This window comes from Chenopodium quinoa, unplaced genomic scaffold (genome assembly GCF_001683475.1).
Source record: "Chenopodium quinoa cultivar QQ74 unplaced genomic scaffold, ASM168347v1, whole genome shotgun sequence".
Lineage (NCBI taxonomy): Eukaryota > Viridiplantae > Streptophyta > Magnoliopsida > Caryophyllales > Amaranthaceae > Chenopodium > Chenopodium quinoa.
In genome coordinates, this window is record NW_018745281.1 from 3092233 (window position 1) to 3108691 (window position 16459).

Consider the following 16459-nt stretch of genomic DNA (forward strand, 5'->3'; position numbering starts at 1 on the left):
TTTGGTAGTAAGTTGATTTAAAGAGCTTAATACACTAAATAAGCTCATTTTTAATATTTTATTAGTTGATTTAAGTATTTTACGTAAAATTACAAATATATATCCCATTCAATTCAAAACCCTACCTCAATTAATTATCTACCTCCATTTAATGATTTAATTGGTCATTTTGCATACTAAAATTGCATAAAGCAATTAGTTATTACTCCTACACTTTTATACAATTAACTAGTCAAATAAGTTGATACAATAAATTAGTCAAAACCAATTTAGATTAGATTTAACTTTTCACCAAATACGACTTTAGTCATGCGTAACATAATACGGAGTATTAGTCAATTACAAGTATTGTTACGCAATGCAAGCCTCTAACAGTAGAAAAATTATACTCGTAGTACTAGTAGTAGTACTACTAGTAACACTTTTTGTCGTGGAGTTGAGATGAACCATGCAGTTTGGTTTAAACCTAAAAGCAAGCGTGGCAGCCATGCATGGAAAAACGTGCGCTCTCTCACGTGATTGGAGTAACAGGTGGCGTTTGTAATTGAATTAATCAATCATTTTCTTAGTTTTGGTTTCTTGTATCTTGTACGGTTACGAGTACCATGCTCATCCCATGCCCTATTCCCCGCTTCAAAGTTGCTCAACAGCCTTATCATCCAACTATCCCTCGGGTGTTTAGTTAGGAGCTTTTTGAAACACAGAGAGTTTTTTGACAATTTCAAAAACCTATGTAGATTGGTTAAGAGTTTTTTTTTTTTTTTTTTTTTTTTTTTTTTTTTTTTTTTCATTCATTCATTCAGAAAGCGCCTAATCAAACACCCCAATAACTAAACACCACTTCAATACGAGGAGCTTTTTAAAAGAGCTTTTAACTTTTTAGTTGTTTTATACTAAGACAACTAATAACTAATAAATATTTACCACACCAAACACTTTTGCACAAATAGTTATTACAACAATTTTTTTTTTTTTTTTTTTTTTTTTTGACAATCTATTACAACAAGTTAGTTAAAATAACTATTAAGTAATGCAAATAGATAAAAACTAACAACTGGTCAAGCTGTCAAAGTAGCTAATAGTAACAGCTATAAGCTAATCGTCAGTCAGGGTCCTCTTATTTTTCAAAGGAAGCCTAAAACTTAAGAAGTATGTCTTATACTAACCTTTTGTTATGTTTAAACTAACTTGATTTTAAACAATATGGCTACTTAAATTGGGTTTTTTTGTAAAAATTTATTTAGAAATATGCTTGAAAGACGAATATTACAAGCTACAAATTATGGAGTAAGTTCTGTTAATTGCCCAGAGATGCAATGTTAAAACACTACAAAAGAAACACCTGTACAACCGGTGTTAAAATCCAACTATTTGTCTTCGAACATGTTGTAAGATGTGCCAGACAATACCATTGGTCGACTTTGTATCTCATATTTCATTGATCTTGGTGTTAAGATATATGTGAATATATTTTGTTATTGTATTTTAGTTAAGCATATATTTAGATTGATATGCATATAATCGGTTACCTAAATATATGCCTTGTACTTTGTATATATTGGGAAGTCAGTGAATGAAATCCCTTGAGGAAAATATTTCATCAATTCTATGGTATCAGATTCCTAGGGTTATCTTTACTACTCTTCTTCTTCGATTCTTTTTCCACCTTCCGCAACCCTATTCGGTGGTCTTAACCACTGCTTCTGTTTCATCATCTCTCCACCATGTCGGACAACAAGAGTTCCTTCCATCCAGCTCTTGCGGTTTCGAACATCCGAAACCATATGTCCATTACCCTTGAGATGGAGAACGTCCAATATTCAACGTGGGGGGAGCTTTTCAAAATTACCGCACGTTCTCATAAGGTCCTTCATCACATTATCCTCCGGCCAAAGGCAAAGAGAAGGTACCTTCAACTGAGGATGAAAAAGAATTATGGTCGACCCTTGATGCTACGGTGCTTTCATGGATTTATGCTACTATTTCGAATGACCTTTTGCATACCATTATTGAGCCCGATGCTACGGCTTCGTGACATATTCCAAGATAACAAAAATTCTCGTGTGGTAACCCTTGAAGCCGAGTTCTCCACTACCAAAATGGAGAATTTTCCAAATGCATCGGCTTATTGTCAGCGTCTCAAGTCTCTGGCTGACCAATTGAAGAATGTCGGGGTTCAGTATCGGATAGTCGGCTTGTCACTCAATTAGTTTCGGGAGGCTGGCTTGGCGAAGGGTCAGAATCTGCTATGGTAACCTCTCACACGGATTTTGACGAGTCGAACCCACACCACACCGCGGAAAGCAATCCGGCAACAATGGGGTCCTTTTCCTCCTTGGGCTTGGACGCATGGTTGGGCAACTCCACCTTGTCCTTTTCCAACACAAGGCTGGTCCCAGCAACGTCCTATGGGTCCTAGAGGGCAGCAACCTGCTGTCCTTGGCCCACGACCTCAACATGCCTACTTGGGCTCTACAGTTGGGCAGTCCACTCCATATGCTCCAACAGATATTAAGTCTGCAATGCACACGATGTCCCTAAATCCGCCCGATCTGTCTTGGTACATGGATACCGGAGCCACTTCTCACATGACATCCTCTAATGGTAATTTCTCGTCTTATTTAATTTGAGCAATCATAATAGTGGTATTATTGTTGGTAATGGTCAAATTATTCCAATTCATGGTTATGGTCACACTTCATTGCCATCCCCTAGCCTTCCCTTATCCCTTAAAAATGTCCTTCATGCACCCAAAATTGTTAAAAATCTGATTTCTGTCCGCAAATTTACTACTGATAATTTTGTGACGGTAGAATTTGATCCTTTTGGGTTTCTGTGAAGGATTTTCAGACGAGGGTGCCAATAATAATATGTGAGAGCCGGGGCGACCTTTATCCTCTTACCACTTCTATCAACAATCAAGCTTTTCCGTCATCTTTTGCAGCCATCTCCTCCTCACTTTGGCATGATCGTTTAGGTCATCTGGGTGCTCCTATTTTGGATGTTCTTAGACGTAATAAGAGCATTGATTGTAATAAACTCCCTAGTTCTAACATTTGTCGATTTTGTGTTTTTGGGAAACATGTTAAGTTGCCGTTTGTTCCTTCTAGTTCGAGTACTTCTTTGCCATTTGATATTATTCATAGTGATCTTTGGACATCTCTCGTATTGAGCTCCATGGGGCATAAATATTATGTTTTGTTATTGGATGATTATTCTAATTTCCTATGGACTTTTCCATTAGCTAGGAAGTCAGATGTGTTTGATAAATTTTTAGAGTTCAAAGCTCATATCCTTAACCAATTTGAGCGTAATATTAAAAATGTCCAATGTGATAATGGGAGGGAATTTGACAATGGTCCGTTTTGGGAATTTTGTAAGAAAAATGGCATGTCCTTCCGTCTTTCTTGCCCTCATACCTCTTCTCAAAATGGAAAAGCTGAAAGAAAAATTCGAACTATAAATAATGTCACTCGAACTTTATTAGCACATGCCACTTTTCCACCTTCTTTTTGGCATCATGCGTTACAAATGGCTACTTATCTTCTTAATGTGATTCCTAGCAAGTTATTAGGAAACCTCTCCCCTCTTCAAATTCTATATCAACGGGTTCCCTCTTATGCTCACATCCGGGTTTTTGGTTGCTTGTGTTATCCTTTAATTCCTTCTACTACAATCCACAAATTGCAACTCGATCAACACCTTGTGTATTTTTGGGTTATCCTACTAATCACCGTGGTTACAAATGTTATGATTTATCATCAAACAAAATTATAATTTGTCACCATGTGATATTTGATGAGCATGTGTTTCCTTTTTCACAAATGCATTCCCCATCCCAGTCCTCTTATGATTTCTTATGTGATGATTTGTCTCCTTATACATTACATCATTTACAAAATCATGTTGCTTCTAATTCGTCCCAGCAACAATCATGCAAGCACCACATTCTCCATCATCTACTGTTGGCTCATTTCCCACGCATAAGAGCCCAACATCCTCTCCTATTCCAATCCCAGCCCACACGAGTCCAAGTCATAGTGCTCCCTCTACTGGCCTAGCTCTTACCTCACCACCTAGTCTAAGCCCATCTCCACCCTCTAGCCCAACACCAGCAACCCAGACTCTAGCACCTACTCCTCTCATCTCCAAACAGCCCACTATGGTCACAAGAAGCCAACGGGGTATTTTTAAACCCAACAGAAAATATGACCATGCATATGCTACTAAGGTTACACGGTCACCACTACCTCGTAACCCAGTAGAAGCTCTTCGTGACACGAATTAGAAATTGGCCGTGGATGATGAATATGATGCTCTTATTAAAAATAAGACATGGGAGTTGGTGCCCCGTCCACCTAATGTGAATGTTATTCGTTTTATGTGGGTTTTTGCTCATAAAGAAAAATCTAACGGTGTTTATGAGGCATAAAGCCCGTCTTGTAGGTGATGGGAAAACTCAACAGGTTGGCATTGATTGTGGTGAAACTTTTAGTCCGGTGGTGAAACCGGCTACCATTCGCACAGTCCTTTCTCTCTCTTTATCAAAGGCATGGCCCATTCATCAATTGGATGTGAAAAATGCTTTTCTTCATGGTGTGCTACAGGAAACAGAGTATATGCATCAGCCCTTGGGGTATCGGGATCGTACTCATCCAGATTATGTATGCCTGTTGCGTAAGTCTTTGTATGGGCTCAAGCAGGCACCCCGGGCTTGGTATAGGAGATTTGCAGATTATGTCATTTCCCTTGGGTTCTCAAATAGCAAATGTGATAATTCTTTATTTATCTATTGCAAGGGTCGTGACATGGCTTATCTTTTGCTCTATGTTGATGACATCATTCTCACTGCTTCTTCTCATGCTATTCGGTTGTCTATTATGCAACTACTCAGTTCAAAATTTGCTATGAAGGATCTTGGTCCTTTAAATTATTTTCTTGGTATTGCAGTGTCTAGACATAAGGGTGGTATGTTTCTGTCCCAACGCAAGTATGCTGACCAAATAATTGAGCGAGCCGGAATGTCTTCCTGCAAGCCGTCTCATACTCCTGTTGACACTAAGGAAAAGGTTAGTGCTACGTCTAGTACTACTTATGAGGATCCCACTCTTTATCGGAGTCTTGCTAGGGCTCTTCAATATCTTACTTTCACCCGACCAGATATTTCATATGCTGTTCAACAATGTGTTTACATATGCATGATCCCAGAGTTGACCACATGCAAGCTCTGAAACGAATAATTCGGTATATCTAAGGTACACTTGATTATGGTCTCCATCTCTACCCATCTTCAATGTCGTCTCTTGTTTCTTATACTGATGCTGATTGGGGAGGTTGCCAGATACGAGGCAATCTACATCTGGTTATTGTGTATTTTTGGGTGATAATTTGATTTCTTGGTCTTCTAAGAGACAACCTACTCTATCTAAATCGAGTGCTGAGGCCGAGTATAGGGGTGTAGCCAACGTCGTACCTGAGTCATGTTGGTTACGAAACTTGCTTTTAGAGCTACATCGTCTGATTGAAAAGGCTACAATTGTTTATTGTGACAATGTGAGTGCTATTTATTTATCGGAAAATCCGGTGCAACATCAACGCAGCAAGCATATTGAAATGGATATTCATTTTGTACGAGAAAAGGTTGCTCGTGGTTAGGTTCGTGTTCTGCATGTCCCTTCCCGATATTAGATTGCGGATATTTTTACTAAGGGCCTACCTCGAATTTTGTTTGAAAATTTTCGTGACAGTCTCAGTGTCCGACAATCTCCCGCTTCGACTGCGAGGTGTGTTAAGATATATGTGAATATATTTTGTCATTGTATTTTAGTTAAGCATATATTTAGATTGATATGCATATAATCGGTTACCTAAATATATGCCTTGTACTTTGTATATATTGGGAAGTCAGTGAATGAAATCCCTTGAGAAAAATATTTCATCAATTCTATTACTTGGGAAATGAGCGGAAGAACATGCAAAGAGGACACAAGTATTGACAAACAACAACAGATCGAGCTCAACAGAACACTAATAGTCATGAACATTGAACAATAAGGGAGGGAACAAAAGACAACAAAGTAAAAAAAAAAATAGAGACCTTTCTTACCGTCAACTCCAAACAATAAGGGATATGGGATAGTAATTAATTAATCAATTTATTAATTTAGTTTCAAAATAAAAGGCTACTTCTTAATGATTATCAGCGCTTTTTTAGTGTGATACATCCAAAAAAAGAAAAAAATATAATCATCAAATGTAAAAGTATTTCAAGGAAATGGAAGAATAATTCACTTGGCTATTTATTAAAAAAAAATAAAAAATCACTTGACTGTTATTGAACAAGTCCTTGACCCTCTTCTCATGAGCTTCAACGTGTTGTCAAGTAACATCTTAACTTCGATTGTCACTGGACGCGATGGATGACTAAAACAAATAAGATTGAGTTCCTCCAAAACAAATGAGTTTCTCAAAAAATATTTAACCACTTCCATTTCCCATTCTGTACACAAGTAGTCGTATATTGTGATTCTTTTGAGTTGAACCATTAAACAAGATGGTATTTCTTCAGTTTTACTCCGTGCCTCACATTCCTCCAGGAATACCTCCCTATATCTCTCTTCTAATACATCGTTGCCACCCGTGATTCTCTGCGGAGCAGATCGGAGATTGATATAGTCAATATATATCATTTTCGTACTAATAATAGTAGTAATACTATCTCCGTTAATTTTTAGTTGCAATAAAGGAATTATGTATGTCTCACGGATAAAACCCCTTTGTTACTACTAAAAATTAACGGAGATAGTAATCATAATAATAATCCAGTTAAAGTTAGTACTTCGTATATGAATGGATACTTGAATAGTGAAAGTCAAGTTGTAGCGATTAAATAATTGAAAGAAGAGTAAAAGTAAAAGGCACTAACCTCTGTAAAAGTAAGTGTTGCTAGAAAAGGTGCACGGTGTAGGAGCTCTATTACCTGGAAAATCACGAAGAGATTGTGAAGTAATGTAATTTATATGTATCCAGCAATCAGCATTGAGTACCAAGTCTTGGAGGGATGGACAACTAGCAACTAGCCTAAGCACGGAGTCATTGTTAGGGGTGTGCTTGAGAAAAGTAAGATGGACTACCTTCAAGTTTGGTAAACGAATACGAATAGAATAGGGGATGTTGAGATCAAGATTATTAACATTAACATCGAGTTTCAACACCTCTAGTGTTGCACAAGCTATAATGAAGTGTTCAATAGCAACTATAAAGGGGGGGTTGAATTGTAGTATGGGTAAAGTAGTAGATTTTTTTTGGAAATTAAACGATGTAAAACAATAGAGAGAGATGATATGGGTTTTTCGAATTTCCACTATGTAAGTCAAACTCTTTTACAAGTGAATAATAAACCCGGTACAAGTTCCACAAGAACGGAACTTAGCTTGTTCCCAACTCTCTCAGAAGTTTCGACTCTGTAACTTCCTTTACCTCACAAGTTACAACTCTCACAAATATCCCAAGATCTTAATTACAATAAGTAATACAAGAGCTATGCTCTAGAGAATATAAGAAGTAATTTGAAACCCTCTTCACGCTATTACTCGCTGGAATATTTTTCTCAAGAATTTTGTGTTGCTAAGATTGATTGCATGGGTTTTTATAGAGAGCAAGCTTAGTCAATAACTTCCCACCATAACCACGTACACATGTCAACACTCCCACTAACATGTTGTGGAGTAAACGTGACAAGTGGTGATCATGGGAAGTTTCCTAAACTTGCCCATCAATCCACTACAATCTTAACAATCTCCTATAATGTTGCCATTGAAAGGAGTATGATAAAAACGGTTATTAGACTTAATCAAAATGATAATTTGTTTAAAAAGATATATTATAAAATACTTTATTTATCAATAATATAAAGTAGATATTTTTGTTAAAAAGATAATAACTAAATTAGATTAATTTATTTATTAAAAAAGACAATAAATTAATTTGATTAATTTATTTATAAAACAATAATATAAAATATCCTATTTACTTTTAAACAAACTTCTTAAAGCAGTGTTTATCATATTTCTTCAAAACTAATTCCAATTGAACGTTATTTATTTTAGCCTTAATAATAACGTGCCTCATCGAGTTCCAAACCAACTTATATTCCAAGTACTTACAAATAATCAAGAATGTGATTTTGAACGTTGTACTTGCGCGAATGCTACTCCGCATTCCTGATTTTGTGTTCCTACTCCGGAATGACTACTCCGCATTCCTGATTTTGTGTTCCTACTCCGGAACGATCCTTGTTGCATGAACCTTTCATTTACCAAAGACTTAAAATACTCATTAGTCAAGTTTGTCAGTTTGTTCATCAAAATCATAAGGGTCGACATATAATGTCAAGCACCTTAACCCCACGGGCTAAGGGAAAACTGATCCAAGCATCAAGATGCACAGGGTCCAATACGGGGAGACAACCTTCGAAACATCGAGGATATATCCATATTGTTAGGGTGACATAGTTGCAATACCTTATCAACATACATCTTGAAATTAGGGAAAGAATCAATCATATGTGGACTTCGCATCAAACAATAGTCGTAACAATTAGGTGTATCATCCAAGTTAAGGTATGTTACCCAAGTAAAAACACGCCTCTATCGCCTTGACAATACACTCGTAGCAACCGCGTCCTTTAGGGGAAGGAATGCAAGTATGTCACCTAATATATGATCGGGTAAATGGCGGATCCTATCTTTTTTTATGAGGGTTGTACCTTCATTCCCATTTTGGAGCTTGTTGAGCATCATTCCACCACAAAATTCCAAGACACCTAAAAATTACAAATAGAATGACTATTATAATTATCATAGACAATACCAATTAGTTGTTGGTACAGTGGTGATTGAGACTGCACTTGGTATAGAAAACTTGTGTTCGATCCCCCACATCAACAATTGGGAGAGGACTGAAACCTAACCACCTAGAACTAATCTCGAATTCGAATTAACACAAAAGGTGAACTGGGTGGAACACCAAAAATAAAATAAAATATTATCATAGACAATAAATAAGCATACATATATAGTACCTTATATCCATTAGATACTAATGAAGTATCCATAAGAAAAGATAAACACATAAATTTTGTGTAACCAATTGTCAATTCCCAGCGACATTTATCTTCAACTATGTTAGTATCATAAACATTTAAATTGTTTATTTATAGAGACGAAGATTCCAATTGAGTATGGTTTTTTTCCTGATACGAATCGATTAATTGTTAAGGTCAAATTTGCTCTCTTCAAATGAAAAGTTCTATTCTTTAAAATTATTCATGATAGATTAACACACTTAAAATTGCACAAATGAATACAATAACACATTCAACAGAACAAATTAAATCTATATTATGGATTAAATAATTAATGGCAATAAATTCATCAAACAAATTTTATTTTGAGTTACCTGAATGATACTCTGGAGGTGGATCTGCATGTAATATACTCATTAAAATTAGGTTTTTTTTTTTCTAGAGTGAAATCCTAACTTTTTTTATTGAGATGAAAAATGAGGGATAGCTCAGGTAGCCTATTCAGTTAACCAAACAACATTTATTGATCCAATCTTTCGATTGTTAAGCAATTATATTTCAACCCTAACCGGTCACCAACATAGAGTATCAAGTCACTTGTCACGTGTCACATTTTAATTCGTCCATTTTTTAGAATTATATTTCAATTTAATTATTTTTTGACAGTAGTCAAACAAACTGAAAAGCGAGGGAGATGTACACTAAGCACTTTTCCTAGCCTTGACGGCTAGACAGTCTGCATTAGTTACATCACCTTTAGGAACATAGGAGCGGCATAAATAATTGAGGAGAATGTCGAGCACTAGGTTTTTGACGTTCAAATTCGAATCAACGGGGTTTCTGAGGAAGTTAACTACAACTCTGCAATCTGTTTGCACCTCTATGTTTCTAGAGATCTCATGTCCTTTGATATCTTACCAACTGTATAAAGTTAAAAAAAGTCTGACTGGTCTCACATCCTACCATCGACCTACGTCATTTTGGCGGTGTTTTTAAGGTGGGTCAACACCAGAAATTAAGTCAATGATTGAAATTCGCTCAAAAATGGAAAATTTGACTTTTAATATGGTAGTTTCTTACAACAAATTTTTATCAGATACTCCGTACTATACTTCGGTAGTATCTTACCAAATTTGGATTTCATAAAATAATTTTTCGTAAAAAATCACAAAATATATAAAAAGTCCACTCGGAAATAAGTTTAACTAATAGTAGTAAGGAAATTGTAATCCTCCACGGTCAAAATTAGCAGCCAATTTTAAGTCTTGAATAATTGATTGAAATTTGTAAAGGTAATAACTACTGTATTATTCTGGGTTTCCAATTTTGCAATAAACTCTGTTTAACAAATTTAATGCACCCAAAAAAGCTGAACATTGAATGGTTTTGCTCACATTATCTCCACCAACTTAGATCCTGTGCCAAACTCCAATCTCTCTCCTCTGGCCAAAAACTCCATACCCAGATCACCAAACTTGGTCTCCATCATTATGGCCCAATACCCAACTCCCTAGTTGAAATGTATGGCAAATGTGGTGTTATTGATCATGCCCTCAAAGTGTTCGACGAAATGCCTCAAAGAGATCCTGTATCTTGGGCTTCAATTCTCACTGCTTATAATCATGCTGGTTTTCCCCATAAAACGCTTTCTTTGTTCCTTAGAATGTGGGAGCTTGATAAGTTACTGCCTGATCATTTTGTGATTGCTAGTCTTGTTAGGTCCTGTGCTAGCTTGGTTGATGTTAGGCTTGGTAAACAAGTGCATGCTCATTTTGTTCTGTCACCCTTTTATGAGGATGATGTTGTTAAGTCGTCGCTTGTTGATTTGTATTCGAAATGTGGGTTCCTTGACTATGCTAGGATGGTTTTCGATTCGATTAAGGTGAAAAATACGATTTCTTGGACGGCTTTGGTTTCGGGTTATGCTCGAATTGGACGGAAAACTGATGCTGTGGAGCTTTTCAGGAGGATGCCTGGCAGGAATTTGTTGTCTTGGAGTGCTTTGATATCTGGGTTGGTGCATAGTGGTCATGGGAATGATGCTTGTAGTATCTTCAGGAATATGAGAAGAGAGGTTGATCATGGTGCTGACCCATTTATTCTTTCAAGTGTTATTGCAGCATCTGCTAATATGGCAGCACTACAGCTAGGGAAGCAATTACACTGCTTGGTTATATTGCTCGGGTTTGAACGTAATTTATATATCTCCAATTCACTCGTTGATATGTATGCCAAATGCAGTGATCTTTTAGCAGCAAAAGGCATTTTTTCATATATATCCAATAGAGATGTCGTGTCTTGGACTTCCATCATAGTTGCAATGGCACAACACGGCCAAGCAAAGGAAGCATTGGCGCTATACGATGAGATGGTCATGGATGGTGTAAAACCTAACGAAGTGACATTTCTTGGGTTGATTTATGCATGTAGTCATGTAGGTTTAGTTAACAAAGGTCGGCATTTCTTTAATACAATGGTTCAAGATTATGGAATGAAGCCCTCGTTGCATCATTACACATGCTTATTAGATGTTCTTAGCCGTTCTGGTCACCTTGACGAGGCTGAAAAACTCCTAAAGACAATGCCATATAATCCTGATGAAGCTGCTTGGGCTGCTCTGTTAAGTGCTTGCAGGAAACACAAAAATACAGAGGTTGCTATAAGGGTTGCTGATCATTTACTGTGCTTGGGGCCTGAAGACCCTTCTTCTTATATTTTGCTTTCTAATACATATGCTTCTGCTTCTATGTGGGATAATGTGTCTAAAGTTCGCAAAATAATGTCTACAACATATTTGAAGAGAGAGCCTGGTTATAGCTGTATTGAACTTGCAAAGGTTAGTCAAGTGTTTTATGCAGGGGAGACATCTCATCCTATGCAAGAAAAACTTATTGGTTTGCTTGAGGAGTTGGATTTGGAGATGAGAAAAAGAGGTTATGTTCCAGATACTAGTTATGTTTTACATGAACTGGAGCAGCATGAGAAGGAGAGACATTTGTTGTGGCATAGTGAAAGGTGGGCTGTAGCATATGGCTTGCTTAAATCAGCTCCTGGTACCACCATACGCATAGTGAAAAATTTACGAACTTGTGGGGATTGTCACATGGTTTTAAAATTCATAAGCAGCATCGTAAAGAGGGAGATCATTGTTCGAGATATCAACAGGTTTCATCATTTTAAGGATGGTAGCTGTTCTTGTGGTGATTTTTGGTAGGCACTTACAAGCTGAGTATCTGTATACAGGACGTAATCTACCTCTTCATTGCTCAGGAACTCCATTAAGGAGTCTTATAAAGGTTTATAGCACCCTTTTCTTAAATCTTCATATTTATGGTACTCTAAACACACATACACACCATTACGCTGTCCTTTGAAGTCTTAACTCCTGATGATCCCCGAATTGTGTCTTTGGTTTGTCCGCCAAAATCTTAACTATTGCCTGATGATCCCTAAATTCTGTTATTTGTTAACTTTCTATTGATCTCTGATTCAAGAACCCCAATATCAATTTTCATGAAGCTATTATAAGAGTTTTAACACTGAAGCATTTTCTGACGAAAAAGTTGTGCTCCTTTTCCATCCCTCAGAAGGTTATTAGTTTACAGAAAGAACACATACTTGGCCTTCTCTACATGATCTCCTTTGTCCTAAGTCAGTAATCCATCATTACTCTAGTACATTAGAAAAATTGTATTCTTCTTAGGAGTTAGGATGGCAACTATGTATTTCTTCAGAATAACATATGATCAATATTGTCTGCTTGTAACATGTGATAAAATGCATCTGTTATTTTGTTTGTGTTGGATCTTTGTTAAAAGGAGATGAAGTTAATATTCTGTGTCTCTATCTTTAAATCAATTATTCAACAAACAGAATCAAAAGTGATGTTGTTCCCTTAACTATGTAACAAGTCTTAGTTAGTTCCATTATCGGTTTACCAATATGAAGTCCCATTCTCTTAGAGGTGCATCCTGTTTGTTTAGAATGAGAACGTAACTGGTTGGCTGTTTTCAATGGTTATTTTGATTTGTCCATGTTAGTTTTCATAAAGAGAAATATAGGAAGGTGACTCTTCACTTAGATATCTTTTTTTTTTTTTTTTTTTTTTTTTTTTTTTTTTTTTTTTTTTTAATTCCTGAGCCTAGAAGGACGCTATTGAAGATGCCCTGGCCAGTTTCCAACCCGTCATCTTGGTTCTTGAGGATGTTGCTCGGAGCGAGGCAGAGATTGAAAGAGCCTTGAAGGTAACTCATCACTTAATTATTGCATGTTTTGATGTTTAGGATTTATGAGATCATATTTGGGAAAGAATTAGATATGTTATTGTAGATTAGGGATAAGGTTACTAGATTTAATAATCGATACTGTTTAGTTTATAATATTTTTCTCATAGGAAGATATTTCTCATGAATGAAGAAAAGTAATGTATGGAGATGTCTAGAAGGACATTATTGAAGGCATGAAATCTTTTACTCTGTAATCTATAATTTTCACACCTTTTTTAAAAAAAAAAAAATTCTAATTTGTTCTTCGAATCATTTGGGCTTCTTGGGTAACAATCTGTTAAATAGTGTCAGATAATTGATTTATTTCCTGAGGATGGGAAATTATGGGGTTTTAATGGGGTGAATGGAAGACTGGAGTAGTTTATCTAGATACATATATATTTGGTGATATATAATAAGACACTGCTGAAAGCTTGAACTATAGTTGCCTGCTTTAATGATTATTAGGGAAAGAATCATGAATTTTAGTTAATTTATAACTCTTAGGGTTGATCGATTGATAGAGAAGTCACTAGAGAGAATAAAGGGTTTAACTGTGGAAAAGTAAACCATTTGTAAGTCGTTTTGTAGGGTTCAGCTACTTTATTATACAATATTTGCATAGGGCTTGTGGCTTTGATGTCAAAGAGTTAATGTTATCCGTAATTTCGCTTTGATGGTTGGTCATTGTAGAAAGCTTTGATGATCAGCTATAGTGAGCCTTTCTTGAATGGTCATCCCAAACGTGGGACTGTGGGAGGTGGAGGTGGCTTGAAGAAGATAGTGAGACTTGCTTATGGGTTATGAGCACATACTTGTCTCCTTTATCGCTTCCTTGCGCATTGAATTAGTAGTTGAGGGTTCAACTGAGTGATGATTTCTGACAGAGATCAGATGTGGTGTCCTAGCCACCAATTCGCTGGACCTTTGTTAGGTGTTGTGAGTTGTGACAAGGGCATATCGCGGAAAACACCTTAATGCTGTAAGAGCTCAGTTGGGAATTGTGTTGGGCAGGAAGTTGTGGTGACATCCAGTGCATTAGTAGAGTTTGACATTGAGAAAGAAAGTGACGAAGCAGATTGGTTGTATAGATAAGTGGGGTGATGAAAGAAAAGATTTATTTAGAGAAATATTGCCTTTATTTCACTAATTTTATGTGTAATAATACTCCCTCTGTTTTCCCAATTTCGACAATTCTCCATTTCTCACTTTAATGAGTTTAACAAGATAAAAGAGCCTTCTACAGAGAATGAAGGAGACTCTAACTTCCAATCAAACTCCAAAGCCCCGGATCCTGCTGAATTTAGCTTTTATGCACTTGTTTTTGAAACAGGCAAGTGAGGGAGAGAGGGGGTGAGGCAAGAAAAGAGAAGGTGTGAATGAGCGTTAAGGTGTAGAGTATGTTAATTGACAGCCAAATAGTGGGTAGAGAGGCTTGTAATCACTCACTTTTGTAGCTTCTGTGTGGGAACAGATAAATAAAATCCCTAAGAAATGAATTGTAAATGGTCATATTTTGATTTGTTTGCTTGTTGTTGTCCTGATGCCTGATGGCTGATTTCTTGATATCTACCATCTCATCATGTATTTAGGTATCAGTGTGAGAAGAACAGATAAATAAAAGCATCTAGAAGTGTACCTTCTCTTGTAGTTTAGGTTGTGCTCAGCAAGAAAGGAAAATGATGTCTGCGTTCAGGTCTCATTTTACCAAATTTCTATTGTCAGACAAAAGGAGATTTTGTGCATTATATTCTCGTTATGTTCAATTGGTCAAATTTGAGTAAGCAATATTGTTACACTCCTGGATGTTACTCTTTAACCGCTTGATCTTCTGCTGACTGTCTTGATTGCAGCAGGGCTGTTCCTATTGTTAGCAGTTTTGTTATTCTTGGATAGTACGAAGTATATTTGCTTGTTTGTAATCTTTGTACTGCATAGTTTCGTGTGTCTTTATTCTCAGCATGTTACCATGTTTTTAATTACTAGCATTACTCCTATGTAATAAAAACAATGTATATTATGAAGTATAATCATGCTATATATCTCAGATGTGAGGATTTAGATCCATATTCTAAGTGACTAAGTCTCTATCGAGTAAATGGAAACAGAACAAGTTGTTCATTTTAAAAAAATGATCTATGTGTAGGCACAGAAAATTATAAAATTTGTGTTTATAGTATATTACTGTGATACCTTAGCTTCTTCTAGACAATGTTATATAGGGACTTTAACTCTTACAGGAAGCCAACATGTTGCTTGACGGTTTTTTCTCTCGGTGACTCATTCCAACCGTGCTTATAATTTTAGCATTATAAATTGATTATAGTGCATACGAGAATTTGATTTGGTTAATCTTTCTATGATGTCTTTGCAGAATTCATCTGCTGCGACTACAAGGCAAGTTATGGTGACGATGGCTGGCTGATTATGTTTGTTGACTAATGCTTTGAATATTATGTAACTAATCTACAATGTTAAAATTGTTTCAGGATGTTTAGCTTAAATAGGAGGAATACAATTGTATTTTTGTCCTACAAAGCTAAAGAAGACTTGAATGATGGGAAAAAAAAAGAAAAAGAACCCGGTAACAAGAGATTTGAAGGATGGAGTTAGATTTAAAGGAAAAAGTTTCAACTTTTCAGATTTGTTAAGTTGGATTGGTAATGATTTAAGTATGGGAATAGGTTGTGTCTAATGACATGTATTAAACTTTGAATGTCATTTTGTTGTTGTTCAGGCTTTTATGGGTTGAATTGTGACCAAAGATACTTTTTATTATGTTTGTTGACTTTCTAGCAATGACTGGTTAAGGTTTGGTAACATGATAGCTGATTTTCCCTTATTGCTTCATGTTATCTTCTTTTGTCTACAAAACATTGGTTTTCAAAAGTGCCCTCTAATTACTCTTATGTAATACTAATGCTTTGAATTAAATGCCTAAATATAACAATATTTTTTTAACAAATATATACCAATAAATTTTTTTATTTCACAAAACATATACAAGTGTATGCCGTATGAATAATCCCTGTGCTCTTTAATTATGACTAAACAGCATTGTGGGGGGTGGGAGATTAAGGAGCCCTTGTGATGAGAAGAAAACAAGAGA

General features: G+C 36.1%; 1 protein-coding gene across 2 annotated transcripts; it reads left to right on the forward strand.

The window, feature by feature from the left end:
• The first annotated feature begins 10232 nt into the window (after positions 1 to 10232).
• On the forward strand, positions 10233 to 16458 carry LOC110711611 (pentatricopeptide repeat-containing protein At4g14050, mitochondrial-like). Of its 2 annotated transcripts, none has more exons than XM_021890019.1 (2): positions 10233 to 12381; positions 13231 to 16458. In XM_021890019.1, exon 1 carries the CDS (start codon positions 10440 to 10442, stop codon positions 12297 to 12299), a length of 1860 nt encoding a protein of 619 aa, XP_021745711.1. In that variant the 5' UTR covers positions 10233 to 10439; the 3' UTR covers positions 12300 to 12381; positions 13231 to 16458. The 2 variants fall into 2 exon arrangements, with proteins under 2 accessions (XP_021745711.1, XP_021745712.1); XM_021890020.1 differs by having other exon boundaries at positions 10233 to 13329; positions 15725 to 16449.
• The last annotated feature ends 1 nt before the right edge of the window (position 16459 follows it).